The sequence below is a fragment of the Muscardinus avellanarius genome (genome assembly GCF_963383645.1).
Source record: "Muscardinus avellanarius genome assembly, chromosome: 2".
NCBI lineage: Eukaryota > Metazoa > Chordata > Mammalia > Rodentia > Gliridae > Muscardinus > Muscardinus avellanarius.
In genome coordinates, this window is record NC_137787.1 from 61,721,230 (window position 1) to 61,740,636 (window position 19,407).

Below are 19,407 nucleotides of genomic sequence, written 5' to 3' on the forward strand. Positions count from 1 at the left end.
GAGATAACCCCGAGACTTCTGAAATTCCCAAATAACCTGAATATAGATGGGCACTCAACGAAGATTCTGTGGGCTCCATGCTCTTATCCACTAGACAGAGATTGATTATGGATTGCTAGAGAGAACCACAGAGCGTTACTGCAGCTATAATATTTATGGGTCTTATATTACCCATGTCAGATACTGAATGTAGAATAACACAGATATTTTAAGTTGAACTACCTTTGAGGGTAAAGAGGTTATTATTAGCAACCCCCCACTTTTTTCCATTGTGCTTTTCCATGGTGGTAGTTGAAGAAAGTATGTATATATATTTGGCCATTTAATAAGTAAGTCTAGATTTGCAGTGTTTCATTTCAGTTCGAACACTTTTTATTGATCTTCACGCTGAATATTTCTTCTTTTCCTTTCCAGAGATCTGATTGAAGTTGGAAGGCAAGAGAAAATGGATTCTTTTTCTACTTTACCTGCAGAGAGCTCAACCATTACAGTCAATATATCTGAAACCTTGCCTACAACAGTAACGCATGGACTTAATTCCACTAATGACTCACCTTCAATGTCAATAACAAGGCTTTTTCCAGCCTTACTAGAATGCTTTGGCATAGTCCTTTGTGGCTACATAGCAGGAAGGGCCAATGTCATAACATCCACACAGGCCAAAGGACTGGGAAATTTTGTCTCCAGATTTGCACTTCCAGCTTTATTATTCAAAAACATGGTTGTACTTAATTTTTCCAATGTAGATTGGGCTTTTCTATATAGCATCTTAATTGGCAAAGCTTCTGTATTTTGTATTGTATGTGTATTAACCTTATTGGTTGCCAGTCCTGATAGTCGATTTAGCAAAGCTGGACTATTCCCTATTTTTGCTACTCAAAGTAATGACTTTGCCTTGGGATACCCTATAGGTAAGTTATTTTAATTTTTCAACTTTTTAAAAATTTCAACTGTTCTAGCAGGTAACAATATAGGCTTTTAATTTATTTAAGCATTTTTTAGCGACAGATTCTTATTCTTAGAGCTAGGAAGTTTTTTTTAAAAAAAAATGTCTTAAATTGGAATGGATTACATTTTTCCTTCAAGTACAGTGTGTGTGTGTGTGTGTGTGTGTGTGTGTGTGTGTGTGGTACTAGGGATGGAACCCAGGAGCATTCTACTTCTGAGGTACACCTCCTGCCCTATTTATTATTCTTTATTTTGAAACAGGATCTCACTGAATTGCAAAGTAGCTGAGGCTGACCACAAACAAAGATCCTCCTATCTCAGCCTCCAAATGCTGGGATTACAAGTGTGCACCACCACACCTGGCTTAGTCTTTTTTAATAGTATTCTATTTCCTCTCGATAATAATTTATGAAATTTAATTTCCAGAAGAGATCAGATGCTGTCTTAAATTATATTGACCAAAAAAAAAAAAAAAAAAAAGAAAAGAAAAAAGCCGGACACAGTGATGAATGCCTGTAATCCTCAATACTTGGGAGGCAGAGACAAGAGATTTACAGGTTCAAGACCAGTCTCAGCAACTTAGTGAGAACTTGTTCCAAAATAAAAAATAAAACGGGGCTGAAGGACCTATCTCAGAGGTAGAATGCCCCTGGGTTTAATCGCTAGTACCAAGAAAAAAAAAAAAAGTTCTTCCCTAAATTTCAATGTAGTTTGATTGAAGGTAGATTCTTGTCTAACAACAGAAATGATAAAGGTGTTTTTAATCTTTTTGACTCAAAACAGCCTAATTACATGTTTATTTTCCTGATAAAATAGTAAACATACCAATTTGAGATGTTTGGATATACTGAAAGGAAAAATACTTTTTTTTATAACACTCTGCCATCAAGAAAATATATACTTATTAACTACTTTTTTATATTTTAAAATTATATATCTTGATTATGTATCATAATATGAAGACTTGTCTATTATGTATTTATTCACCCATATGCAATTGTTATATACCAGTACTGTTCTAGCTGCTAGGAAGACACCCACAAGCAAAGTTTTTGTACATCTCAAATTTATGTATTAGTGGAAAAATAAATAGTAAAATTTAAATTATGTCAAGTGGTCAAGGGCCATACAAACAAATAAGTAGAGTAGAGGGATAAGACTAAGGAGAGGCTGTTTTAGGTCGGGTGGTAATTAAGGCCTCTGATGATGCATCTTCTGAGCAGTCTTGATTGGACTCTTAAAGTACACATCTGAAATCTACCACTAGCTTTCGAGTTTTTTATTCATTAAATTTATCCTTTCTTCCCATCCCTACCTTATTTCACCACTGGTACCAAAAAGATTATAGTGAATTATAATTTTTTTATGTGTGGTACTAGGAGTTGATCCCAGCCATATTTTATTTATTTTGAAACAGGGTCTCACGAAGTTGTGGAGGACTTTAAGGCTGGCCACCAACCTGTGATCCTCCGGTCTCAGCCTCTCAAGTACTGGGATTACAAGTTTGTGCCACCACGCCCAGCTTGCGAATCATACTTTTAACCTTTTTCTGCCTTCAGCCTTCCTCCATCTTGCTTACTAGAAATAGAAACATCCCAAAGAAATCTAATAACTATTGAGTAAGGCAAGAGGCTTAGGGAGAGGAAAAACTAGGCTCTTAGGTGACAGAACTATAAAAAGTAAGAAACTAGATAGCTGTTTCTTTAAGGTTACTGAATTTTAAAATGAAATAAAGATTTTTGGAAACAAAAGAGCAAAGATTTAATGTGTTTGTGAGAATTAATAATGTAGATTTGTCCATATATATATGATATAAGGACCACAGAAGAGGTTCAGTATCATGATGTTAAAATATTAATAAATATTGCTTATCTTGCTTCAGACATGAATTAGAAGTATATAGTTTCATGCTCTCATAGATGAGTAAGCCCATAACTAAATAGAACTAACATTTGTAACTTTATAGTTTATAGAGTGCTTTCTTATATACTTATCTCATTTGAAAAGGGCAGATATAATTATCCTCATTTTCAACTAAGAAGATAGGTTTACAGAGATTAATTGTTTTATCCCATATTAATTATATGGCAGCTGACAGGTGACTGAGACCCAAACCTAGGTTTTTTTGGCTTTAAATCCTGGGCACCCTCTTATGCTACGGTTATGTAACATGCTTGGTTAATCTTGGAAGACTCAACCAATCCTGGTAATACATTAGTTTCAGGCAAAACCAAAATTTTGTCCTTATAGCATTCTAAAAATATTTCATAACATGAGTAGTAGTGGAAAAAGACCTATTAGATGAGCTAATCCATTTTCATATCAAGGTAGAATCTCCATATAAAGATGTAATCAGCCATTTTCTTTTTTCTTTTGTGGTACTGGACATAGAACCCAGGGGCATTCTACCTCCAAGCTACACCCTCAGTTCTATTTTTTTTAATTCTTAATTTTGAAACAGGGTCTCACTAAGTAGCTGAGGCTGTCCGCGAACCACGATCCTCCAGTCTCAGCCTCCCGAATGCTGGGATTACAAGTGTGTGCCACCACGCTCAGCATGTAATCAGCCATTTTCCTAACTGCTTTTCTTCTGCCCTGCAATATATTAGTAACTATGGTAATAATAATGTCCCTAGTCCAGATTTTCCTGATATTAGCCCAAATTTTTCTGATGAGTATGTTTGTCAATTTGTGGTTGTAATTTCTGATTTTTTTGTTTTTATTCATAAATAATAGGAATCTTTGCATCATTAGGTTGTATACTATAACTTTATTAAAACCCAATAATAAAGACAGCTTTCTCATGCCTGCAGAATTGGAAAGTGTGGCACAGAATTATATAGCAGTGTGTCTGCTCCCTGATGAGGTTATTTATTATTGCTGTCTTGGCCCATCTGTCATCTGAGCTTCTACAGGACAAGAGATAAGACTGTCTCTAGAGAGACCTTTCTGTTTGTTTTGTAGCTTCTTTCAGGAATTCCTACTCTCTTATTCACAGAGGAACATAAGTTGGAGTTTCCAAGAAATATCCTTTTAAAAATTACATTTGTTCTACATCTGTCCAATTTACAGGTGACTCAGAAAATTCTGGCAGAAGGCAGCTAAGTTAATGAACAAAGAAAAAGTGTAGTCATGTTTCCTTTTTTGAATATCATGATGTTTATAATGGTCTATAAAATTACGTTAAAGTGATTTATCTTTACTCAAGTGACAGGAAAGTACATTATTACAAACTTTAAAAAGCCCACTGTTTTCAATAATATTTATTTTCAAAGGTTCTTTAGAAATCCAAATGTAACGCCGGGCGTGGTGGCACACGCTTGTAATCCCCGCGCTTGGGAGGCGGAGACAGGAGGATCACATGGGTTCAATGCCAGCCGCGCGTGCGCACACTGGCTTAGGAGACCCTGTTTCCAAATAAAAATATAAAAATAAGTCTGGGAGTGTAGCCCGGAGGTAGAAGGGCTTCCAGGAACCCCAGTACCACAAAAAATAAAAATAAAAATAGGTCTGGGAGTGTAGGCCAGGAGGTAGAAGGGCTTCCAGGAACCCTAAAATAAATTTAAAAAATAAAAAAGTCCAAATGTAGAAAAAAATGAAGATTCTACCGAAGGTTGATTTTGGCATATCAGAATGGTTCCCTACCTCACCGGGCATGGTGGCACATGCTTGGGAGGCTGAGACAGGAGGATTTGGGTTTGCAGACAGCCTCAGCTACTTAGTGAGGCCCTTTGCAACTCAGTGAGACTGTTTCAAAATATAGAACAAAAAATAGGGCTGGGGCATAGCTTGGAGATAGAATGCCCCTGGGTTCCAACTGCCAAAAAATAAAATAAAATAAAATAAAAAATGGTTCCCTATCTCTGTCATTGAAAGATACTAATAAGGCATAGTTAAGTCCTATAATTTATTCTTCAAACAATGCTGATAGCTTAAGTACCCTGACTAATCATAATTATCCTCTAGTGCTGAGCTGTAAACAGAAAGGAAATGAAGCATTTAACTATATGTCATTAAATAATAGAATGATCTTGTCAGAGTCTTGGTATTATTTGCTAGAGATTGATACCCTGCAGGAATCGAAATAGGAGCCACAGTGGGAGGCTAATTTTATCTCCTTAGTTCTTTAAAGCTATATAATAACTCTTCATAATGGGATTCTTCCCTCCCTCCAAGAGCCTTATTTATAAGCATTAATTAATTAGAACTTAATAGTTGATATGATTATAAATCTAATTTTAGTAACTATAGGTTCCTATCTTCATATGTATTTTTTTAGATTTAAAAGAAAATCTTCAAATTGATGATAAAAGTACTGCCAATGTATAAAGATGCAATGCTAAGTACTTATGTAACTGAATGGCAGAAATAGACAAAAATTCCCATGTTGAACTCTATTCTTGTAGTAATTTAATAAACATTTAATGATAATTGCTTGCTCTCCCACTAGACTGTACTTCTTTTGTCTTTGTATACTTGTTTATCTGAGTTAAAATATCCCAGTTATAACCTGCTTTATAGATATTCAGAATGTGTACAAAGAAAAGACTCAAAATTTCAGTTAGAAGAATTTCAGTTTCTGTTGTACAAGATGTTAACTATAGTTAATAACAATGTATCGTATTCTTGAACATTGAAAAAAAGATTATAAGTGTTCTCATCACAAAAAAGTGAGGAAATACATATGTTATTATCTGTTTAGCCATTCCACAAAATATATAGAGATTTCAAAATAATTTGTACATAATATATGAGCCGGGCATGTTAGCACATACCTGTAATCCCAGTACTTGGGAGGCTAAGACAGGAGGATAGCAAGTTTAGGGCCAGCCTCTGCAACCTAGTGAGACCCTGTTTCAAATTTTTATTTAAAAAAAAAATGGCTGGGGATGTAGCTCAGTGTAGAGCACCCCTGGGCTCAATGTCCAGTGTCCATAAGTAGATAAATAAAGAAATAAATCTGGCAATTAAAACATAAACTGATTAATTTTTTAAAGAAAAAAAAGTAGCTCTAGAAAGAAATGGATTAGCTGATAACAAATATAAATTGCTGTGTGTTAAAACATTCATTTCTACTACATCTGAAACCATTGGCATTTGTTGATGTGTTAATTCCATTCAGCAAATATTTTCAGAGTTGCTCAGTACTGTGCTGAGAACTATGGGCTATAAAATGATGCCTTCAAGGAACTTAGATCATGGCACTGGAGCTGTACGTTGTCAAAGGAATTACTTTTGGAGTGTACCAATGCCGGCTTGCGAAAAATTCTTGGACTCAAATTGAAGGCATAAGACATTTCCAAAATATATACTCTACTTAAAACTTGAGTGGTGGATAGGTGTGATCACTTTTCACTTAGAGATGAAATATCTAATCAGAAAGATAGCTACCTAGAAATAGTTATCAAAATGCTGCTTTATTTTTTTTAAATACCTTATGAAACATGAAAGAAAACCACTGTTATAAAGCTAGCATGTCTAATTTAAAAATCAGTTAAAATAATTTATGAAATTCCATGTAATCAGATATGTTTTAATCTTTATTTCATTTTGGATATATTATAGACCTCTGTATATGATAGCTTAAAAAAAAAAGATGTTGTACCTTATACGAAGTAGATTTTAGCTAATGAGATCACGGTGAATGTCTAATGGTTATATAATCTAGTTACATAACTTTAACGGATCATGTGCACAACATTAACTGAACTATGTATCCTGAGTAAGTAAACAAATATGTTTTTCTACCTGTGTTACCTTATCTTGGTGTAAATTGAGAAATCTAATCTTTACATTTTGCATCTCTCCTTGTAATTGTGGCTGTTCGCTTTTTCCTTTCTGAACTTCAAATCAATTATGAATTGTTTTTTATACTCAAGACCCATTGCCAAAAAAGTGCCTAGAGACAATGTTATTTGTTCCATGGCTCTAAGTTGCCCTGTTCAACCTCAGACCAGGCCACCAACCTCCACCTCCTCCAGGAAACTGCTGGAAGTCTGAGCCAACTCAGTTAAGCTCCCTCCAAGGAAATACATCTGATGCAATGGCTAGGTTCTAAAGTCATCATGTGTATGCAAATCCTTGAAAAATCTCTTAAATCATTCATGATACACAGTACACATTCTTTGTATTGTACCATTTATTTCCCATAAATCTAACACAGCCAAAAAACTTTTTTTTTTTTTTTCTGGAGCACTGTTCATTGAATACCAGGTAAAGTAATTAGTTTGCACTTAGGAACATACTATATGAGGGGGGAAAAATGAAGCTTTTGTTTTTCAAGTGTAGTTGGATTTGCATTAATTAATTATACATGTATGTGACTCTATTCCCCTCCCAAACATCTTTTTGAGCCAACCTTCTATCCCTACTTCTTCACTGTTTTTCCCTGAAAGCATCCATTACCTTTCCTTCCTCCAAGTGGAGGCTATTCATTTTCCTATAGTCTATATCCCACTTGAGCCGAGGTAGGTTAGACCAGCATCCTCATCCTCCTAGCAACCCGTTACCATGGCTAGACCACTGCTCCCTGCTCTGTTGTTAACAACCATTTTGAAGTTCATCCATCTGGCTAGTCTGCTTTTCCTCATTCTGTCTTCTTCTGACCTCAATCTAGCCGTTAGCCATTCCCCCTTATTCACTGAAGACTTTAGTGCCTGCCTCCCTGCCATCTTGTGTGTGTGTGTGTGTTACTGTGAGGAGCATTCTACCTCCGAGCTACACCCCCAGCCCTATTTTTTATTCTTTATTATTTTGAAACAGGATCTCACTGAGTTCCAAGGACCTCACTATGTAGCTGAGGCTGTCTGCGAACCATGATCCTCCTGTCTCAGCCTCCCAAGTGCTATAATTATAAGCATGTGTCACCACACTGAGCTCTGAATTGTTTCTTTTAAAATTTTATAATTCTGCCCCTTTTTTGGAGATTAACCTTAGCTCCTAAATAATAAAAATTAGTTATGCTCTATTAAAAATAATTTTACATTGATTATCATTTTAAAAACCAGATAATGTAGTAGGTTTTTCAGATTTATTACTAAAATTTATTTATTTATTTTTTATTTATTTTTTTTTTTTTTTGGTGATACTGGGGATGGAATCTTTCTCCAGGTTACACTCCCAATTCTATTTTATATTTTTATTTGGAAAGAGGGTCTCTTAAGCCAGGAAGGCTGGCATCGAACCTGTGGGATCCTCCTGTCTCCTCCTCCCAAGCACGGGGATTACAAGCGTGCACTACCATGCCCAGCCTAAAATTTATTTTCTAAAAATAGGTTAGGCTGTGCGTGGTGGCACACACTTGTAATCCCCGTGCTTGGGAGGCGGAGACAGGAGGATCGTGCAGGTTCAAAGCCAGCCTCACTGGATTAAGAGACCCTGTTTCCAAATAAAAATATAAAATAGGTCTGGGAGTGTAGCCCAGAAGAAGAAGGCTTTCCAGGAACCCCAGTACCACCAAAAAAAAAAAAAAAAAAATTAAAAAATTAAAAAAAAATAAAAATAGGTTAAAGGTAGCCAGGTGTGGTGGCGCACGCTTGTAATCCCAGCATTCGGGAGCCTGAGACCAGAGGATCGCGGTTCGAGGACAGCCTCAGCTACTTAGTGAGCCCCTCTGCAACTCAGTGAGACCCGGTTTCAAAATAAAGAATAAAAAAAAATAGGGCAGGGGTTATAGCTCGGAGGTCAGATGCCCCTGGGTTCCATCCCCAGACACACACACACACACACACACACACACACACACAAAAATAGGTCAAAGGGGTCATTCACTGCTATTCAGATTAGTTTGCAATATGCTATAATTATTAAGCACAGAAAATGTTATATGCATATTTATATATTTCTGTGGTAATCATTTCAAAATAAATATTAATTCTTTTTTTTTTTTTTTGCAGTTGAAGCTTTATATCAAACTACAAATCCAGAATATCTCCAGTACATTTACTTGGTGGCACCAATATCTCTTATGATGTTAAACCCTATTGGGTTTATCTTCTGTGAAGTCCAGAAGTGGAAAGACACTCAAAATGCTTCTCAAAACAAAGTAAAAATTGTGGGCCTTGGATTTTTGCGTGTCTTACAGAACCCAATAGTATTTATGGTCTTTGTTGGAATTGCCTTTAATTTTATTCTTGATAGAAAGGTGCCTGTATATATGGAAAATTTTCTTGATGGACTTGCAAATTCTTTTTCTGGAGCAGCCCTATTTTATCTTGGTCTTACAATGGTAGGAAAAATAAAGAGATTGACGAAGTCCGCATTTGTTGTACTCATTCTTCTCATCACAGCTAAACTGTAAGTTTCATTTGCAAAATTTGGGAATTGTACTTTCTAAAAGGCTTGTTTAACCAATTGATTGTCTGCAACTATCTTTTTCCTTTGATTACTAATTCTTTCTTATAGAATAGTTGTAATTTAAAGAAAAATAGGACACTGGTATATTGTGGAAAGTCCTTTCCTTATTCCATGTAGAATATTCTTTTATATTAAAAAATAATGATCATTGATTTCCCTTCAGCTTTTTAATTTTTTTTTTTTTCCGGTACTGAGGATGGAACCCAGAGGCATTCTACCTCCGAGCTACACCCCCAGCCCTAAATTTTTATTCTTTAATTTTGAAACAGGTTCTCACTAAGTTGCAAAGGGCCTTACTAAGTAACTGAGGCTGTCTGCAAACCACAATCCTCCTGTCTCAGCCTCCCAAATGCTGGGATTACAGGAGTGCACCACCACGCCCCTCTTTTATAATTTATTTAATATCAAAAATAATAATTTATTAAATATCTGCTAATGTCTAAGTTAGATCATATTTTTAAAGGAATTTTGTGTGATTTCTAAATTCATTAAACTCTTAAGTCAAAAGCATCCTAATCATACAACAATACTTCTCATATACACTTTTTTCATGAATTTGGGAAAATATTCTAATTCCGAGTTTGATCCTTTCTAAGTATAGGTAAGTTGATATGAATATTATTAAACATTTGATCTCAGCCTGTCAAATAAAAAGTTCTTTTTAGCTCCTTAATAGTTCTTCAGCTTACTTGGCTCATTAGCCAAGGAGTTCTACTTCATGGTGCAGGTGACATAATTTTACCACACTGTTAACTCAGAGTACTTGAGGCACTGAACTATGGATTCAGTTCTTGTATAGGCAACTAAATTTGTGGGACCAGTGTGATACGATAGGTATTTATATTATAAAATAAGAAAAAATAAACAGAAGTTCTAAAAATCATTTATGATTCTATTATGCTCCTCAGAAACAAATTATTAATTAATATGTCACACTAATAGGTATAGTTATAACAATAGTATTATTGACTTTAACTTTTAAGTTGAACTTAATTATCCAAATTAAAATTTTGAGTCTTTGGTTCTTATTAGATATATGTATTTTAAATTTAAAAATTCACAAGGATAGTTCCTTAGAGCATCTTTCTAGGTGCTGCTGTGATAATGTTATTAACTTTGATCTTGCTACTTTTTAAAGGTGATACTCTTTCTATGGAATCCTGAAGAATTTGTTTAGTAATTTACTTTTCACCAGACCTGAATTTCACTCATTTTCTGCTCCACCTGATTTGTGTCAGTTCCTGTTTCTAAAAATAATAATAATAAAATAAAATATAAATAAAAAAATTTTGGTACTAGAAATTGACGCCAATGATGATGTACCATTGAGCCCTTTTTATTTTTGTGTCATTTTATATTTTGTGGCACTGAATATTGAAACCCATGAGCATTCTACCTCCAAGCTACACCCTTAGTCCTATTGTATTTTTATTTTAAAATAGGGTCTCAATGCTGAGGCGTTCCTTGAACCTGCATTCCTCCTGTCTCGGCCTCCCAAGTACTGGGATTACAGATGTGTGCCACAATGCCCAGCTAATTTTTCGAGACAGTGTCTGGCTAAATTGCCAGATTTCAGAGGCTAGCCTTGAACTTAGAATTCTCTTTCATGGTATTACAGGCAGGTGCCACTGGGCCTAACCTGCTAAACCTTTTTTATTTACAAAAATGAAAGAGCTAACTGTGAGATACCTATTTTTCTATTGACTTTTTTAGAATTTTAAGCAGCATTGTTATTACTACCTGAACCATTTGAATTCCTAATCATAATAAAATTTAGCTTTCCTTTTTTCCAAAAAGGTGTTTAATTATTGTCTTAAAATAAATTATTGTTTTTTTCTTTTAATATTCCAACGAACCAATAGAGAAAGCAAGAAAGCAGATATAATTGCAGCTTTTATCTTTTTTTGTAAAAAAAAAATATTTGTAGAACAACAATAAAACATTTCCCCTCTGATGTTTGAAGTATTTTCAGAGTATCGTTGTACTTGAAATGGATCCAAGTTAAATTCTTGATTATTTCAATAAAATATCCACCTGTATGCATACATAGAATATATACCTGCAAATTGATACACCTCTGGGCAAAAACAGAAAAATGTAAAATGCCAAGTTCACTAGTGCAATCAATTGTTTAGGGACAAGCATGCTTTGATGCAAAGTAAATTGTATATTTTTTCTTTCTTCAGCTTGGTGCTTCCGCTTCTGTGCAGAGAAATGGTGGAACTCCTAGACAAGGGTGACAGTGAAGCGAACCACACAAGTTTGTCAAATTATGCGTTTTTGTACGGTGTCTTCCCTGTGGCACCAGGCGTGGCTATCTTTGCAACACAGTTCAACATGGAAGTAGAGATTGTATGTATATACTGCTTTCTACGTTTGTTTCTGCGCTTAATAGAAAAATGAAGTCTTAAATCCCAGAAAGTAGCATTCTTTTTATGAGAATCTGATATCTCTAAGCTACCTCATTGTAAATGGGAGGCGTAGTGTAACATTATGAAACAAGAGTTATTTAGTCTGTGGTCTTTGTTCATCTATGCTTTTTTATTAGTCTCTTTTAGTTTCATGTGTTTTGTTTCTGTATTTATACATAAGCCTAAAAGTTATTTATCAAAGGGAAACTTTGGAAGTTCTGAGAGAAAATGTATTTTATTCATTGATAATTCAGTAATCACCAGATGCAAAATATATCAACAAATACTTAAAATTAGTTAACATCAAGTTATTGTCAATGTCTATTATTATTGTTATTGTTATTATTGTACATACTATCTATAGCATTAAAGAATTTTAAAATGTAATATGAAGGAAATAAGTTATTTAAGGAAGGTCTGTTCTATTATTGAATCTATAAAATGTATGGTAATTTTTCTCTTGGTTAATTGCTTTAGTTGCCCTATATTTTATGCAATACTATGAAAGGAAATTATTCACAGGTTTAATTAGATCATTTAAAGGGCATACCTCTTAGAACCTAGAAGGTAATTATTAACAATATAATTCTGGTTGTCCATATATAGGAAAAGAGAACAAGGTAACATACATGTGGTTTAAGGATTCTCAGAGAGGGGAAATAAGTAGGGTATTAGGCCATATTCCGTATTAAATAATGTCTTTACTCATTCAAGTTTTAAGTTTAGAATGCTTTAGTGTGTTATGGTAATCATTTAAGTGAGTTTCTGATTCCTCAGTTTGATCTCATTCTTGCAGGTAACCTCAGGTATGGTCATAAGCACGTTTGTGTCTGCTCCAATCATGTACGTTTCTGCCTGGTTACTGACCTTTCCAACTATGGACCCTAAACCATTGGCATATGCCATCCAGAATGTTAGTTTTGATATAAGTATTATCAGCCTGGTCTCCTTGGTAAGTATATTTCAGTGTATAGTTGAATGGAAACCACAGAATGAGTTTGAGAATAGCTTGGTAACAGAAAAGAATTTGAAAATCTAGTTTCTTTGTTTTGAAAGAGAAAGTTAAACTTGTCCCTAAAAGGTTAATATCAACTTTCTGATTAACCGAGTTTTGGGTTTTCATTTGGAAGTTACAGTTGTATAGTAGACAAGGCAGGAGATTTTTTTCAGGCCTGGATTTGACTCCTGGCCCTATCACAAATTAGCTCTGTATTTCAGTGGAGTTACCTTCTTCTCTCTAAACTTTGGTTTTCTCGGCTGTGGAATAAAGGATAATTTGCCTATTTACATGCGTTGTTTTTAAGGGTTAAATGAGATAGTAAATGTGGTAAGCATTCTGTGAATGATGACTCACCATAGAAAGACTATCTGTTGTAGAATCCTGGGACCAGAACAGATCTCTGGGATTATATTTCACCACCCATTTAATGTTACTGACACTGCAGGTTACTGCACAGATTGGATACATCTAGTTCAAATTAAATAAGCACTTGGGAACTAAAGTATATTATAGATTAAGTTGCCTATTAAATTAAAGCAATGAAAAACAAAAAAAAGGAAAAACCAATTCAAGCGATGTTCTGGATTTAAGAAAAAGACTACGTTTACTGTTAAAGGGATGAATACATGTATTAGCAAGAAATAAATGCATGATTAATGTAATTTTTAAGAAATCAAACACTTATCATAGATTCTTAAAATCTATGCTCATTCATAAGACAGCAGTTCAGGAGAGAGATAATATAAACTTCTATTGGCAGTGAAGGGAGAGAGAAGAAATTTGACTAGCATATTTACCTGGCCACTATGTAGGTAGAACAGAAACCCTGTCCTGGGGCTGGACATGTAGCTCAGTGGTATAGCCTGTGTTTAGCCTGTACAGGACCCTGGGTTTAATCCCCAGCACTGCAAAAAAGAAAAAGGAGAAAGGGGGAGAAGGAAGAAAATCAGTTATTTTAAATATGAAGAATATAAGATTATATGAAGAGTGGGTGGTATATTTGAGCAAGACATCCTAGACTTTAAAAACCTCATCTATGGCAAAAATCCAAAGAGAAAACTTAGAATAGTGTCTCATTACTGTATCTCCCACTGAAGATCCTTTACTGAGTAGGTCAGCTGTGACCTGTGTCCCACCTGAGCTACCACAGGCAGACGTAGTTAGAACACAGCCCTAGTCCAGGCATTAATTTTTAAGGACCCTATAATTTTTGGACAGTTAATTACTTCAAGATCTCCCCATGCTTTTTATTTTACTTGGCTATAGTAATTTATCTTAATGCCCTTTTTGGAACTAACAGACTAGAATAAATAAATACTGGAATTTCTTTCTGAACCACAATAGACAGAATTTTTTGAGTATGTTTGTGGTACTAGGGATTGAACCCAAACCCAGGAGTGCTTTACCACTGAGCTGTTTCTCCAACCCACCACCACCACCACCACCACCATCATCATCATCATCATCATCATCATCATCATCATCATTATATTTACTTATTTTGGAACAGAATCTTGCTAAGGTGCCAAGGCTGGCCTCAAATTTGTGATCCTCCTGTCTCAGCCTCCCAAGTATTGGGATTATAGGTGTGCATCATCATTAAAAGGGTTTTTTTTTAAAGATATTAATTATAGGGCTGGTGGATAGTTCAGTGGTAGAGCACGTGCCTAACATGCATGAGACTCTTGGTTCAATTCCCAGCACCACACATACACACACACAAAAGCTGATTAATATGTTACTTAATAAGTAATTATAAAGATTTAGAAACATGAATAACTTTTGAATCTTTTGTCTTCAAGATCTGGTCTCTGGCTATTCTTCTCTTGAGTAAGAAATATAAGCAACTTCCTCATATGCTTACAATCAATTTACTCATTGCTCAGGTTAGTATACCTAGCAATATTTAGAAGTATGCCTTTCTCAGGACTTATGCTACTATACAGGATAAAATTACCTTTCTAGGGGTTTCCAGTTTTAAAGTCAGAGTATTACCAAATGCAATAATATAATTTGATCACAGATAGTTTATGCCCAATATATTTATTATTCTAATAGGTCTTGAACTTTAACTTAAAGCTAATCATGGCATATTGTTGCATTCCTAAAAGAATTAACTGAATCATTAAACATTGAACTCTCACAATTTTATTTCTGTAGTTAAATCTTTGCATGTCTCAAATCATAATGGAAAGTTTAGCATTTTATATATAAACAAATAATAAATATAAAATTGGTATTTAGAATGTGATCATCTGTTTCAATTGAATATATTCATTGTTAAAGGCTCTGTATAAAAATGTTTTATTATAAAACTTGAAGATTTATTATAACTAGTATGCAAAAGTTGACAATTACTCAGCAATACTTTCAAATGAATAATTTTACTGTGAATAAAAATTATGGAAATATGGCTGGCTTAATTGTTATCTTTATGATAATATTAAATCATCATTTTCTTAGCTACTTACAGTTTCTTAATAATTTTTTCTTTAGTCTATTGTCTGTGCTGGAATGATGATATGGAATTTTGTGAAAGAAAAAAATTTTGTTGGACAAATTTTGGTGTTTGTTCTATTGTACAGTTCCTTGTATAGCACCTACCTGTGGACAGGTGAGTCGGTCATGAATGATACCAAGGTCTGTTTTCTCTCCCCTTTGTCTCGGAGACCTCAGTTTCTAGTGATCTGTTTGAAATCTAGCCGCACAGGATCAAGGTGTTCACTCAGGCAGCTATACCCCGCCACAGGCAGTCTGCAAAGCTGACTTGTGTTTGCTGATGTATTCTGCTTCTGTCTTGGCTCAGTGCCCTCTCCAGTCATGGTCCTTTTCCTCAAGGTCTTTGACTCAGGGCACCATCAGCACGGCTGCCCTTTGGAACAAGGCAGGTAGAGAAAGGAGAAAATGGGCAGAGGTGTGTGAAGTATGTCCCAGAGCTCACAACTAGAGTCCTACAGAACTGCAAAATTGTGACTGCCTTATGCAAATTAATTACCTTTTAGAGCCTCCATTTCCTCGCCTGTAAAGCTGGATGATAGCACCTTTCACAGTTCTTTTGAGGATGAAATGAAATAGGGGTATTATGTCTGCTACATGGTAATCACTCAACAAATGGAACAGTGTTAGTTATTAAACAGAAGGAAAAGAAATAATACAAGAACAAGAAAAGCAGGAAAATAAAAGGGTGCAGAAATAGAAGAAGACCCCTAGTGAGAAAGACTGGGTCTCATTTCAGCTGGGTCCAAAAAGGATATTCAAAATGTGTAAGCACATTGCTACTTTGAAGTATCATCTTTATTTGGGTGCAGACATTGTGATATATTTGTGAAAAATTCTGTCTGGCTATTTTGTATTCATACCACAAATTTGAACCTGTATAAATGGTACATAAAAGGAAACTGTAGAATGGTTAAGAGCCAAGTTTCAGGAAATGGCTTGGAAGGAGAGACCTTTGATTTCATGCCTGCAGGATCAAAAGCAAGTCCTGTCTAAGACAACAGCCTTTTGAAGTGAAGCAACAAGGTGGCGAGGAATTACAAAATGAAAAGTTCAGTGCACACAGAGGGTGGTTTGTAGTTCTTAAAGGAAGGTAGACCTTACATAACATGAGGTTTCATGGGATGTCAAAAGAGCCTACAGATTATATTTCCAAATATAGATAGATCAACCTGATCGCTAATAGCTAGGTTTATTCAGGTAAAATTTATAATGAGAATAAAAGAACAACAAATAGATTGATATGTCAGCCCAGCCCTCTCCAGAATCTTTAAGAATACGCACCAAAATCTATCGCAAGAAGTTATTTTGAATTCCCTAACCTCAATGAAGGTATCCATTAGCCTTCACATTGTTATGAAAGAACAAAATTTTATACTCAAAAGTATTTTAATTTCCTATTCAGTCATATTCAGTTTTATTCATTTGTATATCATCCTCACAGTATTTGCTCTGTCTGCATACCAGTTTTTTTCCCCTTTTTTTGGGAAGTGGGTAGCATTGGAAATTAAACCCAGGGGTATTCTACCTCTGAGCTATACCCCTAACCCTTATTTATTTTGAAACAGGGTCTTGCTAAGGTGCTGAGGGTCTCTCTAAATTGCCGAGGCTGGCCTTGAATCTGTAATCAGCCTGTTTCAGCTTCCTAAGTTCTGGGATTTCAGACAGCCAAGCCCAACCCACTTTTTTTTTTTTTTTTAAGATTGATACCTTTTTTTTTTTATCTCAGTCAATTGAGCCTTATGTCAATGAAATCTTTGTTTCATATGCTAATCAAAAATTTTCAAATGCACACTAACTGTATTATTAACCAAAAAATTTTCACCTTTGTACTGGTTTAATTTATCTTTCATTTTTCAGGAAAACAGGCCCAAAGAGTTAAACTGATTTCAGGCTGGAGATCTCATAGCTTCCTCAGTGAGAGATGCAGGGCTAGATTCAACCTGACTGTATGTGGTTCCTTTGAGAAGACATGGATGATAAACAGTAGAATTTTAGAGTGCCCTTGCTATTGTAGCAGTTAGCACACTTTGGAGATGGGTTACTATTTCCCAGGTACTTTGAAAACCTGAAACTAGCCGGGTGTAGTGGCCCACGCTTGTAATACCAGTACTTAGGAGGCTGAGACAGGAGGATCACAGGTCTGTGGCCAGACTCCACAGTTTAGTGAGACCCTGTTTCAAAATAAAGAATAAAAATAAGGCTGGTGGGAAGGTATACCTCAGAGGTAGAATGCCCCCGGATTCAATCCCCTGTGAAGAAAGGGAAGGAAGGAAGAAAGAAAGAAAGAGGAGGGAAGAAAGGTGGAAAAGAAAAAAAGAAAGAAAGAAAGAAAGAAAGAAAGAAAGAAAGAAAGAAAGAAAGAACTTGAATCTAGAGAACATACAAATGTATTGAGGGAGTAACAGTGGCAAAGAAAAACAATTCTCAAAGACCTTAGCATTGATAAATGTTAATTCTAGCATAGTGTTATTTACTCTGTACACTCTCAAATATATGAATTCTTTACCTACACAATTTAAAGTATAGTAAACTTAAAAATTAGAGATGGATGTGGTGGCACACACTTGTAATCACAGTCCTTGGAAGGCTGAGACAAGAGGACCAAACAGTTCTTGGACAGCGTCAGCTACTTAGTGAGGCCCTCCGCACTTTAGTGAGGTCCTGTTTCAAATTAGGGTGTAACTCACAGGTAGACCGCCCCTGGGTGTAAGTCATAGGTAGACCGCCCCTGGGTGTAACTCACAGGTAGACCGCCCCTGGGTGTAACTCACAGGTAGACCGCCCCTGGGTGTAACTCACAGGTAGACCGCCCCTGGGTTCAATCCCCAGTGCCAAGAATAAATAAATAAATAAACAAAACTGGATTCAAACAAAACCACAAGCCCAGTAATTCAAATTAACAACATATATTAATAAACAACTAGTCTTGTGTCGCTAATATAAATCACAGTTTAAAATGTAAAACAGAAACTCACTTCCCTGTGTTTCTTTAGTTGGGCTTAGTTTTACTTTCAGGTATAGGGTTATGGCCTGATACTCTCACTTTTCTTTCTTCAAACTACCACAAAACCTTCATTTGGACTGGGGTGTATTGGTATCATTTGGCTTTTACTTAGTACAAATAATAATAAAACCAAATGTAAGCTCTGAAATCATGAGTCTGTATTTGGTTATAAGGTGGGTGTGTAGATGATTATCCCTGAAAATAAACCAAAAAGACTTAAGTTTTCTTACAGATCTACTTATTTCCAGATCTGAAAGAATATGTCTTAGCAGTCTTACATAGAGTCTGAGGAACACAGAGAGCTGAAGGATTTAGCTTATGTCAAAAGACCAGTTTCTAGACTGGCTTTGCCTTCTGCTGGCTGTATGACTTGGGCAAACCCTTGCTTCCACGTTTATAAAATGGTGTTAATTTGAAACAGACATCCCTTCCAATCCTAAAATTCTAAGATTCTATAGCTGTGTATAAATAAGATAAATTGTATATGTTGTATAAGTTATTGGATATAAGGTATAAGAAACATTTATGTTTGTATTGTTTATACCATGTTTGTATTAAGCTCTATCAGCACTTGATGCATTTTCTAAAAGCATATCCTATACTTATATAGGATAATTACCTATACTTATATAGGATAATTACCTATACTTATATAGGATAATTACTTATACTTCTTAGCACCAACAGAGAAGGAGCTTTATTAGCATTGTTTTGTATAAAGTTAATTTTTTTTTCAATTATACTTAGAACCAGTCACATAAGTCAAAAGAATAAGATGACCAGGGCTTAAAAAGAAATCTCTCAGATAAAACAAAAATCGAACAAAGAAACAATATAGAAAACAAATGATTTTGAATTAAGAAAACATCAAGCATAATTATTTCTTTTTTGACCTTTATTTCTTGTTCTTAGGCCTTCTAGCAGTTTCTTTATTTCTTTTGAAAAAGCGAGAAAGTGTACAAATTCCCGTTGGAATCATCATAATATCTGGCTGGGGGTAAGTGGGGTGTTTTCTGTTTGTTTACAGGTTTCCTTATATGCAGTTACTATTTTCTCTCATCCTCTCTCAATAACCCTTGTTATTATAGAATTCCTGCTCTCCTTGTTGGTGTTCTTTTGATTACTGGAAAACATAATGGAGATAGCATTGACTCCGCCTTCTTTTATGGAAAAGAGCAGGTGGGAAGAGT

At 35.2% G+C, this 19,407-nt stretch overlaps 1 protein-coding gene across 2 annotated transcripts in view; it reads left to right on the top strand.

Annotated features, from left to right (window-relative positions):
* Window positions 1-445: 445 nt before the first annotated feature.
* The window catches only part of GPR155 (G protein-coupled receptor 155), a gene marked incomplete at both ends in the record, with an annotated part of 41,708 nt that continues 22,746 nt past the window's right edge, over window positions 446-19,407 (top strand). For both annotated transcript variants that reach the window (XM_080690013.1, XM_080690014.1), the window contains 8 exons: window positions 446-911; window positions 8,844-9,243; window positions 11,490-11,655; window positions 12,511-12,666; window positions 14,517-14,600; window positions 15,211-15,328; window positions 19,130-19,214; window positions 19,306-19,396. In XM_080690013.1, the coding sequence (XP_080546139.1) occupies window positions 446-911; window positions 8,844-9,243; window positions 11,490-11,655; window positions 12,511-12,666; window positions 14,517-14,600; window positions 15,211-15,328; window positions 19,130-19,214; window positions 19,306-19,396 (1,566 nt within the window). The remainder of the gene's footprint in view (window positions 912-8,843; window positions 9,244-11,489; window positions 11,656-12,510; window positions 12,667-14,516; window positions 14,601-15,210; window positions 15,329-19,129; window positions 19,215-19,305; window positions 19,397-19,407) is intronic.